Source organism: Microcaecilia unicolor, chromosome 9 (genome assembly GCF_901765095.1).
Source record: "Microcaecilia unicolor chromosome 9, aMicUni1.1, whole genome shotgun sequence".
NCBI lineage: Eukaryota > Metazoa > Chordata > Amphibia > Gymnophiona > Siphonopidae > Microcaecilia > Microcaecilia unicolor.
In genome coordinates, this window is record NC_044039.1 from 138,948,745 (window position 1) to 138,971,647 (window position 22,903).

Consider the following 22,903-nt stretch of genomic DNA (forward strand, 5'->3'; position numbering starts at 1 on the left):
TGTGTCGAATACAACTCCCAAATACTCCAGAGACTGAGAAGGAACTAACCGACTCTTGGCTACATTTACCACCCAACCTAGAGACTGCAAAAACTGCATCACTCGACCTGTGACTTGACAACTTTCCTGATAAGACTTCGCTCTGATTAACCAGTCGTCTAGGTATGGATGGACAAGAATCCCTTCTTTTCTGAGGGCCGCTGCAACCACGACCATGACTTTGGTAAATGTGCGCGGAGCCGTAGCAAGACCGAAGGGCAATGCTCGAAACTGGTAATGCCGCCCTAGAATTGCAAAACGCAAGAACTTGTGGTGAGCTGGACGAATAGGAATATGTAAATAGGCCTCTGTGAGATCTAACGCTGTCAAATACTCGTCCTGGCGCACTGCCACTATGACTGACCGCAGTGTCTCCATACGAAAGCTTGTGACTCTGAGAGCGCGATTGACCGCTTTGAGATCTAAGATAGGTCGGAAGGCATCTTCCTTCTTTGGAACTACAAAATAAATGGAATACCGGCCTTGCCTGTACTCGGAAGGAGGGACTGGAGAGATAGCCTGAAGATCTAAGAGCCTCTGTAGAGTGTCCCGAACCACCCTCGCCTTGAGAGGAGAGCGGCAGGGAGACTCCAGAAAGGCGTCTGAAATAGGTCTTGCGAACTCTAAGGCATAACCGTCTCGAACAACTTCCAAGACCCACTGATCTGAAGTAATGTGGGCCCACCTCTGATAGAACTGAGAAAGACGAGCTCCGACAGGGACCAGAGGAGAGGCCCCCGCACCTTCATTGGGACGGACGACTCTGGGATCGAAAGCCTGGATTGGAGAAACCTGCTCCTCTGCGAGAACCCCGAAAGGACTGAATCCTATTGCCAAACCTAGACCTCTGAGGCTGAAAACCTCGACCAGCCTGAAACTTCCGGAAACCTCTCCCAGAACTCCTACCAAACAAAGAACCCCGAGTGGACAGACGAGGTCTATCTTGCGGAAGGCGAGGAACCTTAGCATCACCCAAGGAATTAACCAACTTATCCAATTCTTCTCCAAACAAGAAAGAACCTTTAAAAGGAAACTTGCTCAACTTTGACTTGGAGGCCGCATCCGCCGACCAACCTTTCAACCACAGAGATCTGCGAGCAGCGACCCCCAAAGCCAAAGACTTAGAAGATGCTCGCAGTAAATCATAGAGGGCATCAGCCAGAAAAGCCGCCCCTGTCTCAATTCTAGCTACGTCAACATCGATGGAATGAAGATCATCCGAAGTCCTGTCCAGGACTCTCTCTGCCCACCTAAAGCAAGCTCTAGCCACCAAGGAACCACAAATGGCAGCCTGAACTGCCAAGGAGGAAACATCAAAACTATTCCTGAGCAGAGAATCTAGTCTTCTGTCCTGAACATCCCGAAGAGCCGTGCCTCCATCCACGGGAACCGTATTCCGCTTAGTCACCGCCGACACCACTGCATCCACGACCGGCACCTTAAGCATAGCTTTATCTGTTTCTGGAATCTGATAGAGCCGAGACATAGATCTAGTCGGACGGAAAGCTGCATCTGGAACCTCCCATTGCGCTTTAATAACATCCCAAATGTCCTGATGCATGGGAAAAGTTTTGGGCGCGGATCTAGACCCCTTAATCAAGAAGTCTACCTTACGGGTTTGTGAAACCGGCGCAACATCTTCAAAATTCAAAGTAGAGGAGACCATAGAGATGAGCTCCTGCAAGTCATCTTTGTGAAAAATCCTAGCCATGGCGGGATTATCCCCCTGAGCAAAAGCTGCCGCCTCCGGATCTGAGAGCGAAAAATCAGGATCAGTACAGGCATTGTCTCCAAAATCTTCCTCCTCTTCCAGATAGGGCATCTCCTGATCGTGATCAGCCCAAAAATCCCCATGGAACACATGTTCCCTAACTTTTTTAGGAGGTGGAGGTGTAGGTGTGACAGCATCTGCTGTCCCAGCTCCTGTATCGCCTCTGTGCATCAAAAATGCCTGGTACATCTGGATCACAAACTCAGGAGGAAAACCCCCTGCCTGAGTGGCCCCAGATTGCACCAGAGCTCCTGAATTCAACGTATCAGCATCTGAAAGACCTAGGGCCGCAGGCTGCTGAATACGCGAAGGAGAAGACGGAGTAGGAATCAAAATGGCCGCCGTTCGCGCCAAATTCGCCGGGACGGCCTCCGGAGGCGCGCCTGACTCCTCAGGAGCTGCAGACGAGGACCGCGACGGCGAGGGACCCGATACCGCCAACAGAGAGGCCGACGTCGTAGGCAAAACAGACGAGGACGCTGCTCCTGGCGAGGTACAATATTTACATGCGCCCGTAGAGGAAACCCCCCGACGCTGGCAAACAGCGCATCGTTTAAGTTTCTCAGACATGGCGGGAACGCGCGTGCACGCGCGTACGCGGTTCGCGCCTAAATCCAATCCAGTTAATATTTAAACCTTATAAAAAACCACTCCGTTCTGCAGTGCTAGTAATAATAACCTAGCGAAATGAAAACTAAGCACAATACCAAAACCAAACTTGTGCTCTTTGTTTTTTTTTTTTTTTTTTTTTTTTTTAAAGAGACACACAAGACAGACACCCCAAAACTTAAACAGAGCTGGCTGCTCGTTAAAACAATGGGGAAAACAGAGTTTATATACTTTAATCTGGCTGCCTCTCCCAAAGGTAAGACCTCTTTGCTAACCAAAAGAGGAACCCTTCCCTTAGAGATTAGTAGAATAGAAGGGAGATGGGGAGGAATAGGGGGAGTGACCCGGGGCACCCGAGTATACCCCCTGAGGCTTAGCTAATCAGCTGACCAAACCTAACCAGCCTCAAAGAATTCCTGTGGCACAGAGAAAGATATAATAATAAAACAACTAAATATTTAGAAAGAGACTAATAGGCTCACTTCCTACCTGCTGGGAGACTGAGAAAATACTGAGGCTAGGGTCACATGACCAGGGCTCTTATTGGCTATCTAGTCAAAGTTTTTTTCTCAGTCTCCTCCTGCTGGTAGACGTGCACAACCCATCAGTCCATTCCTGGGCCGGTCCGGAGGGATGCTAAGGAAAGTCCTATTGTGGATTAAAAACTGGTTAAAGAGAAAATAGAGTAGGGTTAAATGGTCAGTATTCTCAATGGAGAAGGGTAGATAGTGGGGGTTCCCCAGGGATCTGTGCTGGGGCCGCTGCTTTTCAACATATTTATAAATGATCTAGAGATGGGAATAACTAATGAGGTAATTAAATTTGCCAATGACACAAAGTTATTCAAAGTTCTTAAATCACAAGAGAATTGTGAAAAATTGCAAGAGGACCTTACGAGACTGGGAGATTGGGCATCCAAATGGCAATGACAGTTAATGTGAGCAAGTGCATGTGGGAAAGAGGAACCCAAACTAGCTATATGATGCCAGGTTCCACATTAGGAGTTACTGCCCAGGAAAAAGACCTAGGTGTTATCACTGATATGTTAAAATTCTCTGCTCAGTGTGCAGCAGCAGATAAGAAAGCAAGTAGAACGTTACGAATTATTAGGATGGGATGGAAAACAAAACTGAGATTATAATAATGCCTTTGTATTGCTCCATGGTGTGACTGCACCTCAAATACTGATCACAACATCTCAATAAAGATATAGTGGAACAAAAAAAGGTACAGAAGAGGACGACGAAAATGATAAAGGGGATGGTACGACTTCCCTATGAGGAAAAGCTAAAGAGGCTAAGATTCTTCAGCTTAGAGAAGAGATAGCTGAGAGGAGATATGATAGAGGTCCATAAAATACTGAGTGGAGTGGAATGGGTAGATGTGAATCACTTCTTTACTCTTTCCAAAAATACTAAGAGTAGGGGGCACCAAATGAAGGTATAAAGTAGTACACTCTGGAATTTATGTGGTAAAAGCAGCTAGCTCAGCAGGGTTTAAAAAAGTTTGGATAATTTCCTATAAGAAGAGTCCATAAGCCATTATTAAGATATATGTCCTTATCTTATTTATTTGTTGCATTTGTATCCCACATTTTCCCACCTATTTGCAGGCTCAATGTGGCTTACATTGTGCCGGAGTGGCGATCGCCATTTCCGGGTTCAGAAATACAAAGTGATATTGCATTAGAGTTCATAAAAGATAAGGTAAATTACAAAGTAGTTTTGCATTAAAGTTCATAAATGATAGAGTAGATTATAGAGTAAGTTAAACAATCAAATATAGAAAGTTCATATCCTGCATAAGAAGTAGAGTGGTAGTGAGTAGTGCGTAACGTTCATTAGTGGCTGCGTAAATGAAGCAGTCTTACCACACCTTGTGGTGAATTACTGGTACTACCCTAACACCATCGAGCCCATTACTGGAACTCCCCACTGGTTGATAAACTTGGTAAAGGTCTTTCTCAACTGTTCCTATTCTCCAGGATCCAATATGTATTTGCTCAGAAAATCTACTTGGACACCTGCTATATGTGCCGTTGACAGTACTACTGTTGCATTGTCAGAAAAGATTACAACACCCTTCCCCTGGATTAAATGTTAAAAAGCTTCTAATGCAATTCAAATAGCTCGGGACTCCAAATGATTTATGCATCAGGTCACTTGAATTACCGTCCAGCGATCCTGAACAACTTAATTCATATTGTGAATTCCCCAACCAAAAAAACTTGCATCTGTCATGATTCCAAGTGGGAGCTTCCAAAGGCATCCCTCTTGATAACCTGAAAGAATTACTACATGAGGTCAATTACTTAATGAGTCCACCTTGTTGATATTTGAGTCTTTGTCCTGTACATATCAGCTATCCCCAACACATTATTTAGCTTACATGCAACTTTCTCATTTGCTCCTGAGTAAGGACATTAAACACAGATAGTTGGACAGTTTTCCTTTTTGGAAGACATGTGTGAGGATTTTTGTACAACAAAATACTTGGTTGCAGTTATATAAAAATATTATTGAGATTTGAACTCCTCTGATCTTATCATAAGGGAAACAGAGAGGGAATTGGAATTCACATACAAGGCCACTGACTGGTAGCCATGGAGTTTCTGCACTCAAAACTGGAAGTCAGCAAATATTCAAGAGACTCATGCCAAGATATTATATAACTCGTACTTGACTCCATATAAGCTAAATTGCTGGTTCCCAAATTGCCATCCCTGCTTATTGGCAGTTTTATAGTGGTAGGGGCACCTTGGCACATATCTGGTTGTCCTGTCATAAGATCAGGGCTTTCTGGAAAAGCATCCAATTCCAAATTCGACTTCTCAAGGCCCTCCAGGTCCCTTAGAATCCTGGAATCCTTTTGTTGAATAAATAAATACCAGGTTAAACTTTGGCTATCTAAGCCTTCCCTTGTTCTGTTCTGTTTGAGTGCTGGGAATCCAGTTTTGGTTGTGGCCTGGAAAGAGCCAGGAGGATCCTTTTGTGCATAAACAGGTCAGTAATTAGTGCTATATTTATTAGATGGAGAAAACACCGTTCTGCGTAAAACTATCTAAATGGGAGAAAATCTGGGGTTTGCTTAAGGACAAGCTATGACAATACTTCTAACTGCACCCCTTGGTTCTCTTCCAAAGTGGGGAGATTTTCTTCTCCCTCCTCACTCTTATTACTAGATTAGTGACTTTTCTCCCTTTTGTTCCTTGTCCATGTCCAGTATTGTTTAAATCATGGCAACCTTCTCCAATTACTACAAATTAAAAAAAAATATTTCCCCTTTTTCAGTTAATCTTGTCATGTTGTTGATGTTGGGTAAAACAAAAAATAAGTTACTGTTGCTTATTGAAACAGCGATTAGTCTATCTGTTCCATTACCTTGTTTTCTGTTTCATGGTTGCTGTTTTGTAATGGTGTTTATTGTTCTAATGTATAATTGCTGTTTGTTGTTTTTAGTGTTTTCACGACACCCCTAACCCCCGCTCCCCCTCCAGCCACATAGGTCTTCCCCCCCCCCCCCCCGCCACACAAGTCTCCATCTTTTTATCTGCACAAGTATATCAGTGCTAGGGTGTCCCTATAACCAGCCCCTCCAAATAACACACTGGTGGGAGGTGGGGCTGGTGGTTGGGAGGCGGGGCTAGTGCTGGGCAGACTTATACGGTCTGTGGCGGGGCTGGTGGTTGGGAGGCAGGGATAGTGCTGGGCAGACTTATACGGTCTGTGGCGGGGCTGGTGGTTGGGAGGCAGGGATAGTGCTGGGCAAACTTATACGGTCTGTGCCAGAGCCGGTGGTAGTGCTGGGCAGACTTATACGGTCTGTGCCCTGAAGAGCACAGGTACAAATCAAAGTAGGGTATACACAAAAAGTAGCACATATGAGTTATCTTGTTGGGCAGACTGGATGGACCGTGCAGGTCTTTTTCTGCCGTCATCTACAATGTTACTATGTTACTTGTGAAAAGTCATTCCATTATTATAGTTCCTCTTTATACATCTGTATGCTGCACAAACCAACATGTTTAAAAATATAAGTGAGATTAAATTAAAAAATGCTACCAACAAAAAAGAATGACAACTTGGATGCAGCAGCTCATAGGTTTGTGCATATCTTTCCTGTCTTTCCTCCCCTCCATCCATGTCCAGCATTTCTGTCCTCTCCTCCATCCATCCATGTCCAGCAACTCTCCTCTCTCCCCTGCCCTCACCTCCATCCATCCATGTCCAGCAGCAACTCTCCTCTCTCCTCTGCCCTCTCCTTCATCTATCCATGTCCAGCAGCAACTCTCCTCTCCCGTCCTTCCCTCCCCTCCATCCATCCATCCATGTCCAGCAGCAACTCTCCTCTCTCCCGTCCTCCCCTCCCCTCCATCTATCCATGTCCAGCAGCAACTCTCCTCTCCTCCATCCATACCTAGAAATTCTACCCTCTCCCCTGCCCTCTCCTCTAGCCATCCATATCCAGCATTCTCCTCTCTTCCCTGCCCCCCTCCATCCATCCATGTCCAGCAATTCTCCTCTCTCCCCTGCCCCCTCATCCATCTATATCCAGCAATTCTCCTCTCTCTCCCCTGCTCTCTACTCCACGTCTAACGATTTCTCCTCTCCCCTGCCCTCCCCTCCATGTCCAGCGATTCTCCTTTACCCCTATACCCTACCCTCCCATCCATTTCCAGCGATTTCTCCTCTCTCATCCATGTCCAGCAATTCTCCTTCCCTCCCATCCATGTCCAGTGACTCGCCCCAGCCCCCACCTGCACCCCTTTTCATCCCCCGAGTTTCAGTTCAAACCCAAGCCCCACCTGCCTGCCCTATTCTCTCGCAACATCCCCCTTTTATTCCTGCCGCCCTGCGTTTTTAAAATTTTTTATTTTACCTCAAAATCAAAGCAGCGGCAGCAGTGAAAGAAACAGGCTTGCCTTGAGACTTTCCTTCCCGCTCAGTGTCCCGTCCTCGTGGAAACAGGAAAGTACATCAGAGGAAGGCGGGACACTGAGAGGGAAGGGAAGGCTCGAGGTCAGGGCAGCTGGGGCTGGAACTGTGACGGTGGTAAGCATGGCTTGTGGCACCCCCCCCCCCCGCCATGCTTAGCAGGTGGCGCTGGCCACGATTTGCCACGGCACCCCAGAGAGGTCACTGTGGCGCACCAGGGTGCCACAGCGCACAGTTTGGGAAATGCTGAACTAGAGGATATCCAAAGATAGGCTTACCTTCCACACGTTGATGATAAGTACCAATTGCACTAAGGTGAACCCTTACAGAGTTGGTCTTGAGACCAGATTGATAAGTATAGAAGGCTGAAAGAAACTATAAATAGGGCCATGAACCTTTATGTAAGGAAAGTAAATAAAAGCAAGAGAAAAAGGAAACCGATATGGTTCTCCAAGCAAGTGGCTAAGAAAATAAAGGCTAAAGAGTTGGCATTCCAGAAATACAGAAAAACTCAAGAAAAGGAACACAAGGAGGAATACCGGATGAAACTGAAAGAAGCCAAGAGAGAGATACGTCTGGCGAAAGCGCAAGCGGAAGAACAAATGGCTAGAAATGTAAGGAGGGGTGACAAAAATTTCTTCAGGTATATAAGTGAAAGGAGAATGACTAAAAAGGGAATTGTGAGACTACAAGATACTGCGAACCGCTATGTGGATAGTGATGAAGAAAAAGCAAATTTGCTAAATAGATACTTTTGTTCTGTTTTCACAGAAGAAAGTCCTGGAGAAGGACCGCGATGGACTGCAAAAAATACAAATGAGATTGAAGTGGATAGAGCACCATTCACGGAAGAGAGTGTGTATGAACAGCTTGAAAAGCTAAAGGTGGACAAAGCCATGGGACCAGATGGGATCCACCCCAGGATATTGAGGGAGCTCAGAGAGGTTCTGGTGGATCCTCTTAAAGATTTGTTTAATATATCCTTGCAGACGGGAGAGGTTCCGAGGGATTGGAGAACGGCGGAGGTGGTCCCTCTTCACAAGAGTGGTGAAAGAGGAAGAAGCTGGAAACTACAGGCCAGTAAGCCTCACTTCGATTATTGGAAAAGTAATGGAAGCGATGCTGAAGGAAAGGATAGTGAATTTCATGGAAGCCAATAAGTTGCAAGATCCGAGACAACATGGTTTTCCAAAGGGAAATCGTGCCAAACAAATCTCATTGAATTCTTTGATTGGGTGACAGGAGAATAGAATCAGGGACGAGCTATAGACGTAATCTACTTAGATTTCAGCAAAGCTTTTGACACGGTTCCCCACAGGAGGCTCTTAAATAAATTGGATGGGCTGAAGATAGGACCCGAAGTGGTGAACTGGATTAGGAACTGGTTGACGGACAGAAGCCAGAGGGTGGTGGTGAATGGAATTCGTTCGGAGGAGGGGAAGGTGAGTAGTGGAGTGCCTCAAGGATCGGTGCTAGGACCAATTCTGTTCAATATATTTGTGAGTGACATTGCTGAAGGGTTAGAAGGTAAAGTTTGCCTATTTGCGGATGACACTAAGATCTGTAACAGAGGGGACACCCGGGAGGGAGTGGAAAACATGAAAAAGGATCTGAGGAAGCTAGAACAATGGTCTAAGGTTTGGCAATTAAAATTCAATGCGAAGAAATGCAAAGTGATGCACTTAGGGAATAGAAATCCTCGGGAGACGTATGTGTTAGGCGGGGAGAATCTGATAGGTACGGACGGGGAGAGGGATCTTGGGGTGATAGTATCTGAGGATCTGAAGGCAACGAAACAGTGTGACAAGGCGGTGGCCGTAGCTAGAAGGTTGTTAGGCTGTATAGAGAGAGGTGTGACCAGCAGAAGAAAGGGGGTGTTGATGCCCCTGTATAAGTCGTTGGTGAGGCCCCACCTAGAGTATTGTGTTCAGTTTTGGAGGCCGTACCTTGCGAAGGATGTAAAAAGAATTGAAGCGGTGCAAAGAAAAGCTACGAGAATGGTAAGGGATTTGCGTTACAAGACGTATGAGGAGAGACTTGATGACCTGAACATGTATACTCTGGAAGAAAGGAGAAACAGGGGTGATATGATACAGACGTTCAAATATTTGAAAAGTATTAATCCGCAAACAAACCTTTTCCGGAGGTGCGAAGGAGGTAGAACGAGAGGACATGAAATGAGATTGAATGGGGGCAGACTCAATAAAAATGTCAGGAAGTATTTTTTTCACAGAGAGAGTAGTGGATGCTTGGAATGCCCTCCCCCGGGAGGTGGTGGAAATTAAAACGGTAACAGAATTCAAACACGTGTGGGACAAACATAAAGGAATCCTGTTCAGAAGGAATGGATCCTAAGGAGCTTAGCCGAGATTGGGTTGCAGAGTCGGTGGTGGGAGGCAGGGATAGTGCTGGGCAGACTTATACGGTCTGTGCCAGAGCCGGTGGTGGAAGGCGGGGCTGGTGGTTGGGAGGCGAGGATAGTGCTGGGCAGACTTACACGGTTTGTGCTCTGAAAAGGACAGGTACAAATCAAGGTAAGGTATACACAAAAGTATTGTTGGGCAGACTGGATGGACCATGCAGGTCTTTTTCTGCCGTCATCTACTATGTTACTATGTATTCAAGCAGGGTCTGTGTAGAACAAGAAAGGGGATCTATGGCCTTGCTGTCACACCAGACGGCAAACCTCTTCCATTTAAAAGAATAACATGTCTTAGTAGAACCTTTCCTGGAAGCCAGCAAGACTCAGGAGACACCCTCCGAAAGACCCAAGGAAGCAAATTCTAGGCTCTCAACGTGCAGGTCGTGAGAGCCAGAAACTGGAGGTTAGGATGTAGAAGAAACCCCCCATTCTGTGTGATGAGAGTCGGAAAATACTCCAATATCCACGGTTCTTCAGAGGATAATTCCAGAAAAAGAGGGAACCATATCTGCCGCATACGTTTGCCGCGATCAGAATCATGGTTCCTTGGTTTTACTTGAGTTTCAACAAAGTCTTTCCCACCAGAGGTATTGGAGGATACGCATACAGAAGGCCTGTCTCCCAATGAAGAAGGAAGGCATCTGATGCAAGTCTGTCGTGGGCCTGAAGCCTGGAACAGAACTGAGGGACCCTGTAGTTGATCTGAGTGGCAAAAAGATCTACCGAGGGGGTGCCCCACGCTCGAAAGATCTTGCAGGCTACGCCCATATTTAGAGACCACTCATGTGGTTGCATTATCCTGCTTAACCTGTTGGCCAGGTCGTTGTTTACGCCTGCGAGATAAGTGGCTTGGAGAAACATGACATGTTGGCAAGCCCAATGCCACATCTGGATGGCTTCCTGACACAGAGAGAGAGAGATCCGGTGCCCCCTGCTTGTTGGTGTAATACATTGCAACCTGACTCTCTATTTGAATTAGAATAATTTGATGGGAAAGCCTTTAAAGCGTTCCAGATCACTCAAAGCTCCAGGAGATTGATCTGAAGATTCATTTCCCAGAGGGACCAAGTTCCTTGAGTGTGAAGCCCATCTACATGAGCTCCCCATCCCAGGAGAGATGCATCCATCGTCAAAACTTTTTGCGGCTGAGGAACTTGGAATGGAAGTCTCAAGGTCAAATTGGACCGAATTGTCCATCATTGAAGAGAGCATACAAGCTCCGGGGACACTTGGATGACATCCTCTAGATTCCCCGTGGCTTGGTACCACCGAGAAGCCAAGGTCCGTTGAGCAGATCTCATGTGAAGGTGTGCCGTGGGTGTAACGCACACAGTGGAAGACATTTGGCCCAACAATCTCAACATCTGCTGACCTGTGACCTGCTGCGATGCTCGAACCTTGGACGTTAGGGAAAGAACATTTTCCGCACACATCTCTGGGAGGTAGGCAGCCCTCGTGTTGAGCAGCAGGACTCCTATGAACTCCAATTGTTGAATAGGTTGGAGATGGGAGTTGGGGAAGTTGATAACGAACCCTAGTAGTTCTAGCACCCGAATAGTCAACCGTATGGACCCCCCGAGCACTGTCCTCCAAGGTGCTCTTCATCAGTCAATCGTCGAGATAAGGGAACACATAAAATCCCAGTCTGCGTAGCGACGCTGCAACTACTGCTAGACACTCAATAAAGACTTTGGGAGCTGACTCGAGGCAAAAAGGCAACATGCGGTACTGAAAGTGATGTGTTCCCAGCCAAAATCTAAGATATTTCTGGTGGGCTGGAAGTATCGAGATGTGTGTACATGCATCCCTCAAGTCCAGAGAGCATAGCCAATTGTTTTCCTGAATCATGGAAAGAAGGGTGCCCAGGGAAACTATCCTGAACTTGTTGCAGACTAGCAGTTTGTTCAGGGCCTTTAGGTCTAGGATGGGACGCATCCCCCCTGTCTTTTTATGCACAAGGAAGTACCTGGCATAGAATCCCTGCCCTTCTTCCCCTGGTGGAACGGATTCGACCGCATGGGCCTTCAAGAAGGGCAGAGAGTTCCTCTGCAAGTACCTGCTTGTGTTGAGAGCTGAAAGAATGGGCTCTTGGTGGACAATTTGGAGGTTTGGAAAGCAAATTGAGGGTGTATTCGAGCCAGACTATTTGAAGAACCCACCGACTGGAGGTCATGAGAGGCCAACTTTGGTGGAAAAAAACTTTAACCTCCCACCAACCGGCAAGTCGTCTGGGACGGACATGTCAACCTCGGCTACGTTCTGCTGGAGCCAGTCAAAAGCTCGTCCTTTGCTTTTGCTAGGGAGCAGCAGGCGCCTTAGCTACACATTGTTGACAAGAATGAGTGCGCTGAGACTGAGCAGGCTGGCGAGCCGCAGGAGTATACCTACATCTACAATAGTAATAGGGAGCACTTCGCAACTTGCTAAAATACCTCCTGGATGAGGAGGCAGAAAGCAGAAGACGCCCAGAAGGAGAGAGAAGAGATAGTATCTGTACGCGTCTTGATTTGGTCAGCGACCTCCTCAACCTTCTCTCCGAAAAGGTTATCCCCCTGGCAAGGGGCATCCACCAACTTCTACTGAACAGCATGTTCCAGTCACAGACACGCAGCCATGAGAGTCTGCGCATTGCTATACCGTGGACAGAGATCCTGGATGCCATATCAGAAGTGTCGTAAGTGCCCCTGGCCAAGAACTTGACACGTCTTCTGCTGCTTGACCAACTGGCGAAACAGCTCGGCCTTCTCCGGAGGGAGCACATCAACCAAGTCTGACAGCTGCGAGTTCTGCAAGTACACTCTCGTGAAGAGCTGTTATGACTGAATACGGGCAATGAGAAAAGAGTCCTGATACATCTTTCTCCCCAAAGAGTTCAGGGTTCTAGCTTCTCTGCCTGGGGCAGCGAGGCATAGTCCCTAGTAATCCTGGCTCTTTTGAGAGCGGAGTCCACCACCATGGAATCAGGAGGGAGTCCACCACCATGGAATCAGAAGGTAACTGGGACCTCACAAACCCAGGTTCACAGTGGATCCTATACTAGAAGTCTGTTTACTTGGGGACCACAGGGACAGAGGGGATGTCCAGTTCCTAACGAAGACTGCCTTGAGTACCTCATAGCCGTCATTGCCTCCTTAGGAAGGGAACAGTCAATGACCTCGAGGATCTTGGCCCTGGGCTCATCTTCCACTTCTACGGGGAATGGAATGGCCTCAGCCATTTCCCGTACAAAAGAGATGAAAGAGAGGCTCTCAGGTGGAGAGGAAGGCTCAGAAGGAATCCCATAGGACTCGTCGAAGGAAAAGTACCTGGAATCCTCTTCTGATTCCCATGAGTGCTCCTCCTCGGTATCAGATAGCACTTCCCTAAGGGATGTCCGAGACCTGGCCCGCCTCAATGCCAAGGACCCGTCCTCCAGAATGGCATTGAGAAACTGGCTCCCATCTCAACTCTGGCAAAGCTTCCTCCATTGACGTAGAAGGGGTGCCGGCCTGGAAGGCTGTTGACACTGGTGCCGCAGGCTGAGAGCCAGATGGAGCCACAGAAGAATGTATGGTAGGTGCAAGCACCTCCTATACCAATGCACATCACGGCATAAGGCCATCCAAAAGCTCAGGGAGCAAGGCCCGGATGCGCTCATTGAGGGCCACCATCGGGAAAGACTGTGGCGTCGGCTGAGGCACAGGCTGCAGAATCGCTGGGGCCAGTGCAGGATCTCAGCTGCTTAGAGACATATGCACCGGCACCTTCTGGATAGAGGGAAGCGGTCCTCCCGGTGTCGACGCTTCTCGGCTGCCAAATCTCTTGGTGCCCCAGAGCTCCCGGCACCATGTATTGAGGGAGATCGGTGTCGGTGCTTCTTAGCCTTTGCCCAATGCACATCACCCATGCTGCTCGGTGTTGATGAGGACGATGTCGAATTCTCCCATTGCCTCGGGGTCGGATCTGACAATGGACAGTCCCGGGGGCCTGCATAGCAGAAAGCCTCAAGACAGGTAGAGATCCACTCAATGCCTCACTACTCCCAGTGTCACAGGATCTCGAAACAGCCATCCCTACCTGGGCTCCTGATGCCGGTGCAACGCTCAACAACGTCAATGCTGACACCTCCAACCTCGATGCTGATGCCAACATCAGGGCACCAGACCTGGCTCCAAAAATATTTGCGCATTGAGCCTCAGGAAATTTGGGTCCTCTTTTTCATACAAAGACAGAGGACACAGTTGGTAGGGCTATGGTCGGGCCCAAGGCACTGAAGACACCAAGAATGAGTGTCTTTCCCCAAGGTTGTTTGGTTGCACCGAGTACAACGCTTGAAGCCACTGGGAGTCTTCATGGACATGGAAGGAAAAACCGCACCAGCCAAATCAAAATATATGATGGTGCCTGAAAAAGGGGAAAAGGCACGAAAGAAAGAAGCCCAACCAAGCAGGCCTGAAAAGGGCCCGCATCAAAAAATAAAGAAAACTTATACGCAGGGCAACAAAACTTAAAAAAAAAAAAAGGCAAAAGGGAGCAGATAGAAAACCACTGAAGGCACTCAAAAAACAAAGAAACTCTCTGCAGAATCATCAAAACTGAGGCGGTGCATTCGCAAGGTGGGCGGGAAGGCACGCATACGTGCTGGAGCACAGCTCGGCCTCCTAAAAGTTCTACTTTCTTCTATGGCGATATTACTGGTCCAGGCATTACGGGACGGCGTCTATCCACTTGTGAGAATAAACAAGCCTACATGTCCTCGGAGAATACAGACATTTCTCTTGCCTTTCCCATACTGTTCTCTAGCATTCCCACTCCTCCGACTTCCAGTGTCCGTATTCTTGGAGTCATCTTTGATGACAAACTAACTTTTCACCAACAACTTTCTAGTGTCATTTGTCAGTCATTTTACAAGCTCAAACTGATCCATTCCTTTCGTTACTTACTCTAGCCATCTGCACTCAATGTCCTTATCCATTCGCTAGTTATTTGCCAACTCGATTACTGTAACTTGCTGTATAAATCTCTTTTGTCCAAAGACCTCTAACACTTACAACTTATTCAAGACATTGCTATTAAACTTATACATGGTTATACGGGTGACCGTGTAACACCCCCTCTAAAGTCCTCACATTGGCTACCTCTTCCACAACGCATTGTCTATAAATTTATACTCCTAGTATTTAAAATTAGACATACTGAAGATCCCGCCTTTCTAGTACGTATGCTGTCCCCCTATGTCCCTACTTGTGCCCTTCGATCATCAACACAGCAACGTCTGGTTGTCCCCACAGTTAGAGAAGTCACTCATAAAAAGATAAGGCATTGTATCTTTTCAGTGCAAGGCCCTGAGCTCTGGAACCAGCTCCCTGAGTATCTCAGAACTCAGTCAACCCTGGAATGTTTTAAGGTAGACCTGAAAACCTACCTTTTCCAGGAAGCATTCCATTGAAACCTGACGCAGGTACCTTAGGACCCCTGGGTTGTTCCCCTACCTAGTGTGTGCTCCTTTTTCCACTGCTTTCCTATCATGACTATTTGTAGTTCACTCCCTTACCCTTCTTGGCTGTCTTTTTTTTCCATTTTCTTTTCTTTCTCCTTTTACTATGCAGTCTGTAAGCCACCTAGTTAGTATTGCTGATAGGCGGGACAGCAAGTTCTTATTAAACTTGAAACTAATAGAGTTTATATAGAATTTAGAGTCTGAGACGTTAAGAAGTTATCTTCTTTATTTTCTTTAATATTGTTTCCAATATGTTTGTATGGGTCCATTTTCTCTCATGATGTGGACTAAAGTTTTGAGGTTATTTTGTTTCTCTGATAGATTGTTGATGTCTATTATTTTAGAGACATGATGTATATTTTCTTTTGAATTATTGGAAATGTATAATTTCTAAATGCAAAAAAAAAGAAAAAAAAAGAAAAAGGAAAACGTGGCTGTACCTGATTCTGTTACCCAAGCCTCTTTCAAAGTCCCAGCCAGGTTGTTCATGGTGATCTTCCCATTCGCGCAACAGCTCATAGAAAATATCCCTGTGGAGAAAAGAATGAACAAGTTGAAAACTCTGGGGCTCTGAAGCTGAATCTTCATTAACTGATTCCTAGAAAGTAGGCATAAAGCCATACCTGCTCTGATCTTAGCCCACTTCTACATTCCTTAACACTCTAGTCAGCTAAACTCATACCCGTCAATATTCAGCCAGCAGCAGTTAGTGTTTATTTAAAAAATGACCACTGTCAGAAACATCCCGTTTCTAGGGAAACTCATAGAACGAACAGTCGGTGTTCAACTTAATGATTGGCTAGAAGAGAGAAACTGGCTAGATCTATGTCAATCTGGATTCAGTTCCGGTTATGGAACAGAAACAGTCCTCGTATTCCTACTAGATGATCTTCACAGAAACCAAGACAAGGGACTCGCCTCAATGTTAGTACTGCTAGATTTCTCAGCAGCTTTTGACACTGTGGATCATGATATCATGATAGCACGACTGACAGAAACGGGTATCAATGGAACAGTACTTGCCTGATTGAGATCCTATCAGACAGGAAACAATCCATAATGTTTGCAGCAAATCACCACCACCATGGACACTGATCTGCAGGGTACCACAAGGATCGATACTGTCACCTACTCTGTTCAATATCTACCTCAAGCCACTAGCTGAGCTTATTCGGTCAATGGACACTCAGTTCTACATCTATGCGGATGATGTGCAGCTACTCATACCCATTGAACCTGATTACCTGTCTAACAGTCTTGAATAAACTGATTACCTAACATCAATTCAAGAATGAGCTAAACACAACAAACTTTACCTGAACCCAAGTAAAACTGAGCTTCTCTGGGTCCCCAACACAAGTGGATACACACCAGACATCAAAATCCCTTTTGGGAAGTATGAACTCCCCCTCAAATCACAAGTCAGAAACCTTGGAATACAGTTACATTCAACACTTACTCTGATTCCCCAAATCCAAGCAACCTTCAAGAGCTGCTTCTACTATTTGCAACAGCTACGCTGTCTCTCTCCTTACATTGAGAAGGTAAATCTTATCCCAGTTGTGCATGCCATGATAACATCAAGACTGGATTACTGCAATGAACTATACAATGGTCTGACTACAAAGGACCTGAAACAGCTCCAGTTGATTCAGAGTGCAGCAGCAAGACTCCTAGAAGGTTGCAAGCGACGTGACCACATCACACCATTTTTGTAAAAACGTTACGAAATTTAAAATTCTATGCCTGATCTTCTAGGACCTCAAAGGAAATGGGGATGAGTACCTGAAGAATAGGATGATCTTCTACACACCGCCAAGGACACTAAGGACCTCTCAAGGACTATTACTAACTACACCCTCTCCAAAAGATATTACAAGATGTGATAACCACAAGCAAGCCTTTTATTGAGTAGCCCCCACACTCTGGAATGCACTGCCTGAAAGGTTCCGCTTAACACAAGACTATCTCTACTTCAGGAAACAGGTGAAAGCTTGGCTCTTCAACCAAGCCTTTAATGGAAGAAGTAACTAACTTGTTAGTCGCACTCACACACACACACAGAGTGACTCAGGCTGCACATACTTTTGCAGGACATGTTTATCCACTCCTACCCTAGCTGAGATATTTAACCATCTCTCTGAACTCATATGCAACTTTCTTTCAATCAGACACCTTACTTTCTAACTCTTCTTACTCTCTTACCTATCTATGTGTTACATCTTTGCTTTACCCTTCACTATCAATTAAAATGTTCTATTACGTATTGTGCTGACAATACTTTGTATTGTTATTTGAATATTTTTACTGCTGTAATTGCCTATTGCTCATGTTTGATCTATGTGAATTCCTTCAAAAAGGCAGTAAATAAATCGTAATTATTAAAAATAATAAATAAGGCCTCAATATTCAGTGCTGGGCCAAATCTGGGCACCGACCTTGAATATCAGCAGCAGACCAGATTCATACAGGCAAATGGGACTTACGCAGATCCCAGCCAATATTCAGCTGGGGCCTGCATCAGTTATGCGGACCCTGGCTAAATATCAGCCAGAACCCACATAACACTAGAGAGTCCCCAGTACCTCTGCACCACAACCCCTCCCTCCTACTACTCTTGATTATCCACCCCCTTTCACCAAAACTCTCCTCTTCGGGTCTGGCTGCATGGGGGAGTTAGGGTCTTGCCTAGGCTGGGGTGTATTTTGTTAGATGATGGGGACAGATATGGGTTTTTTTGATCGGCTTCCTAGAATTTGGGAGGTATTAACAGCCTCATAAAGTGGAAACAGTTATTGAAACATCTTAGCGATGCCCTCGTCGACGTTGCCCTTTTGTAAGAAACTAAATTGACAGTGGCCGACTGAAAAGCTAGTGCAAGGTTCCTGGGGCTCAAAAAGAGAGGGGTGGTGGTTTTACCCTCCCATTTCCCCAAGTCCATACCCACTCTTACCTCCTCCCCACTCTCGATAGCCCTCCTCAGGCCTACCTAAAGTCCCTGGTGGTCCAGTGAGGGCAATGGAAGCAGAAGCAATCCCCACTTGTTCCTGCCCCTAATGGCTGCCTCTAGAAAATGGCTGCCACAACCTCTAGCAGCAGTTTCTTGGTACACTAGTACCACAAGGCTACCTCTAGGAGGTCGCAGTGGCCATTTTGTTGGGACACCTACTAGGGGCAGGAGTAAGCGGGGTTCATTCTTGCCTCCACTGGACCACCAGGGAGAGGTAGGCCTAGGGGAAGTGCGGGTTGGGAGTTGGTGTGGACCTGGAGTGGGTTTTAGGAAAAAGGGGTCAGGAGAGGGATCTGGGCCTCAGCAGGAGGCAGTGGGGATTGGGACCTGTCAGAGGAGGTCTTGCTTTGCCGGGAAGAGGTGGGGTGGGTGGGAGGAAAGGACACTGAACAATGCCAGCCAGAACCAGCAGGAATACAGGTGCCAGCTGATATTCAGTACTAGCACCCACATAGCTAACTGGGCAAAATTTAGGACAGCTTTTGAGCCACCTAAATTCACCCAATTAGCTATGCGGGTGCTGGCACCCACAATGCCAGCTCCTCCCCAACTCCACCCCTTGTACCGCCTTCTCCAGCCTGCTTAACTCACTTTGAATATTGGCTGGAAAACTTTTTACAACTCTCATTTTTGTTTTCCTGTTTTTCATTTAATAAATTGGTATCTCCTCCTCCCTTTTTTCCAGTTTTGGTGCCATGGTAAATTTAGATGCAGCAGCATTACAGATAGGCCATATTCAAATTGTTTAGGACATTTTTTATGTGCACATTAGAATCTGCTACAACAACCGGAGTCTTAGAGGTCCAAAATGTAGAGAAAGCTGGCCTAAAAGAAAACAAGATGCATACATTTAGTTCATTAATGGGCTATCTTTCTCCCATCATAGGATTTAAGAAACACACACAAAGGCACACTGCAAAAGAGTAAATGGCTAGCATTAGCATTCCAGGCAGTATCCTTAGACCTCTAAGACAAATGTGTAACTTACTGAAACTTTCGTTCATTTATTTCATCAATTTCCAGATGAAATATTAAAATTTGTAAGAACTTGGGTGTCCTCCCCGTCCCAAGTTAACTTTGTTTAGAACAGGGGCGTAGCTCTGGGGGGCCACAGGGGCCTTGGCCCCTGCAAATTTCATCCGAGCCCCTGGTTTGGCTGGCAGGGGTCTCCAACCCCCAACAGCCGAACCCTTTTTCAGCGCGGTCTCCGGCGCAACCGCGTTTGCTGCCTGCCCCCTGCTCAGCGTCAGCGTACACAGGAGGAGCAAGAAGAAAGAAGAGCAGAGGGCAGGCAGCGAATGTGGATGCGCCGCAGACCGTGCTGAAGAAGGCTTCGGCTGGCAGGGGTTGGGGACCCCCGCCAGCGAATGTATTTGTTTGTGAGGAGGCGAGGCGGTGGTGGGGAGGGTGAGGAGGCGTGGCGGCACTCAAAATGTGCCCCCAACCTCGGGCTGAGGCCCCCTCCCACCGTGAGGTTTGGCTACGCCCCTGGTTTAGAAGCAGTCTGCTTTGACCTTTTGTTGGTCCAGAGGAACTACAGCCATGAAACTCAGTACTTTACCTTTGCTTCTTGAAGATGTGGAATGCTTTGTCATTAGGAAAGTTGGAACGATTATCAGTTTCTGGCTGAAATGAAACTGACTGTACGAATGAAGGCAGCAAAAGGGAAACCTTATGAAAAACAAAACATTCTGTTACACAGCTTCCACTATAAATAAATATGGATTTTTCTAAACTGTCTCCATCAAGAAAGCCATTACAAATCATAGTTTGTTTTTATAAGTTTTATTAAGATTTTCATAATCAAATGTATTGGAACATACATGTACAGAAATTCTCTTCTGGAGCAGGAGGCTCAGGACCTTCTTGTTAAGAGGTATCACAAGCAGGTTTATCTTGGTCCAATTACTTGACAGGAACAAAGAATCAGTCAACTAGTCAGATTCTAGTACCCCACAAATGGTCCATAAACCAAGGCATGATGAACAGGCTATTTCTCAAGAGGAGAATACCTAAGATAAACTGGGAACTAGGCCACTGTATAAGTGCCAGAGGATACACATGGAAGCTATAAAATTGCCTCTTTCATGTATAATTGCTGACACATATGTGGAAGCTGCTGATTGCTGCAGATTTTGTTGTTCATCATGTATTTTTTTTTAAACACTGCTTTTGCTGTACATGTGTATTTGCTGCATCTTTATAGATATTGTACAAAGACTCCACAAACAGAACCTTTTGTAAAATACCAAGGAAATGTGTAAGTGCCCCCTTGATGTCGTATTTCACACATAGAACCCCAATGCAAAATGGGGCTTACAGTATATCAATTAAATATGATTAACTCTAGTTCCACAAAGGCCATTGCTTATTAAAATGGCAGTGCTGACATGCATAAAGAACATCATCTTTGTCTGCTGGTTTCTCTACCTAATTTGCTGAGAGAGATTGCGGCATACTCTGCAGTCTTTGGGGTTTTTTTTTTTTTTTTACGTTTCTTTATTAATTTTTTAACAAACATAATATTTATTCATGATTGGTAATACACAAATCATGCAAAAGTATGAAAGGGAAAAGGAAAAATTACATTAGATCTGGTCTCTACTAATGTCCACTAATTTTAGGTAAATGATCCAAGAAAAAGAAATTACTTTGCTTAATCATTAAGCATTTATACATAGTCATTCAATCAAAAATAGCATCATTACTGAGCTGTTCACTCTAATCTGCCAAACAGTGTTACATTTGTGACTAAACTCTTACATTAACCTCCTCTCTACTTATTAGGAAATCTTCCAGATGTTTTGGGTAAAAAAACTGATATTGTTCAGATTGAAATATTACTCTACAGATACAGGGAAATTTCAGAAGGAAATCAGCTCCAATTGCAACCACCCTAGGTCGCAACGACAGAAATACTTTACGTCTCTTTTGTGTTTCCCTGGATAAATCTGGAAAAACTCTTATTTTTGAACCCAAGAATAAGGAATCTAAATACCTCAAGGAAATATTTAACACTGCATCTCTATCCATTTCCAATGCAAAGGTTACTAACAATGTAGTTCTTTGTGTTATAACTTCTAATGATGATTCCAGAAATGATGTTAAATTCATTGCACCCTGATTTTGTAAATTATCTGGTTTCTTACCATCAATTTTCAGGTAAAAAGCTTGAGTAATTGGTGGCAATGTATTTTCTGACATTCCTAAAATTTCAACTAAATATTTAACCATTTGTATTGGAGAAACCAGTGGAGATCTAGGAAAATTTGTAAAACGTAAATTATGTCTCATTGATTGATTTTCTAGATATTCCAGGCGTCTTGAAGTAAAATTCTTCTCTTTAATTAAGGTTTGTTCTACAAGTTCAGTTTTTTCTGATTTTTCAGTCAGACGTTTTACCTCAGAGGCTTGGAGTTCACTAATTTGTAACTGCTGCAATGCAGTCTCTGACAAAACTTTAATTGTCTCCGTATTCTTAAAAATTAAAGATTGTAAGGCAGAGTGGGTGGTAGAAGTTAAGTCCCAAAGTGACTCTAAGGTCACTACTGTAGGTTTCATTACTTTACCCTCTGAAATATCCGGGAGAGGGGCCTTAATAGCTTGTTCCAGGATACTCACAGTTTTGAATAAAACTTCATGAGTAGATGTCATCTTTGGTTCCTTCAAGCTTTCGGCGTTCGTTCCCGTCGCCAACAAGTTCCCTCCCTGAACACACTGCTCTCAACTTTGGGTTGAGGCAGCAGGAGAGTTTGGGAATCCCCGTGACACTGCCAGATTTTCTTTTTTTGTTTGCAGCCGCATCTTTTTTTCCCTCATACTGCATTTCTCCCTCCCTCCTCCCCTGGGTCCGAACACCTCTCTCTCTTCTTCCGACGCCCGCAGCACTTTAAACTTTTCTCCGGCAGTGATCAAAGCACGCTGTTTGCAACTGGCACTGGAACCTTTCCTCTGCAAGTCCTGCCCCTTGCTGATGCAATTTCCTGCTTATGCAGGGGCCAGGACATGCAGAGGAAAGGTTCCAGCGCCAACTGCAGAAAGCGTGTGTTGATTGCTGCTGCAGCAAAGAGAAAAGTGTTATGGAAATGGGAAGAAGCAGAAGAGGTGTTTGGGCCCATAGGGGGAATCAGGAGAGCTGCTGACTTGCACTCGGGGAGGAGGGAGCAAGGAGACAGTTTAGAAGTGCCAAGGGGCTAAGCAGGAGAAGGAAAGCTGCTGAATTCGTGAGGGGAGAGCAGGAGAGATGCTAGACTGGCAGGGGAAGGGGGCAAAAGAAAATCTGGACCTGAGGGGAAGGGAGAGATGATGAACTATGGGGGAATGGGGAGGGGAGATGCCAAGCTACCCAGAGGGGTTGTGATTAACTACCAGGGGTCAACTGGCCAGACAGGGGGAGATGCAGAACTACCCAGGGGGACTCAGAGAGAGAAAGGGGGAGATGAGATGCCATAGTGGGAACAGATGTGAGACTGTGATCTGTGGGAGATGGAGGGAAGAGAAGGGGCATGCTGGACTCACAGTGGTAGGGACACATGCTGCACTGGGTATTGGAGAGGGAGAGAAAGAATGGGAGAGAGACATACTGTCCTGTGGAGGGATGGAGGGAAGATAAGGGAGAGATGCTGGACATAGGGTGCCG

The 22,903-nt window shown here is 45.8% G+C and overlaps 1 protein-coding gene across 1 annotated transcript in view; it reads right to left on the reverse strand.

Annotated features, from left to right (window-relative positions):
• Nucleotides 1-22,903, reverse strand: part of CDAN1 (codanin 1) — a 270,195-nt gene that overhangs the window by 191,009 nt on the left and 56,283 nt on the right. The window contains exons 8-9 of the mRNA XM_030214355.1: nucleotides 19,826-19,935; nucleotides 15,695-15,784 (exon numbers count right to left, since the gene is read on the reverse strand). Of these exons, the coding sequence (XP_030070215.1) occupies nucleotides 15,695-15,784; nucleotides 19,826-19,935 (200 nt within the window). The remainder of the gene's footprint in view (nucleotides 1-15,694; nucleotides 15,785-19,825; nucleotides 19,936-22,903) is intronic.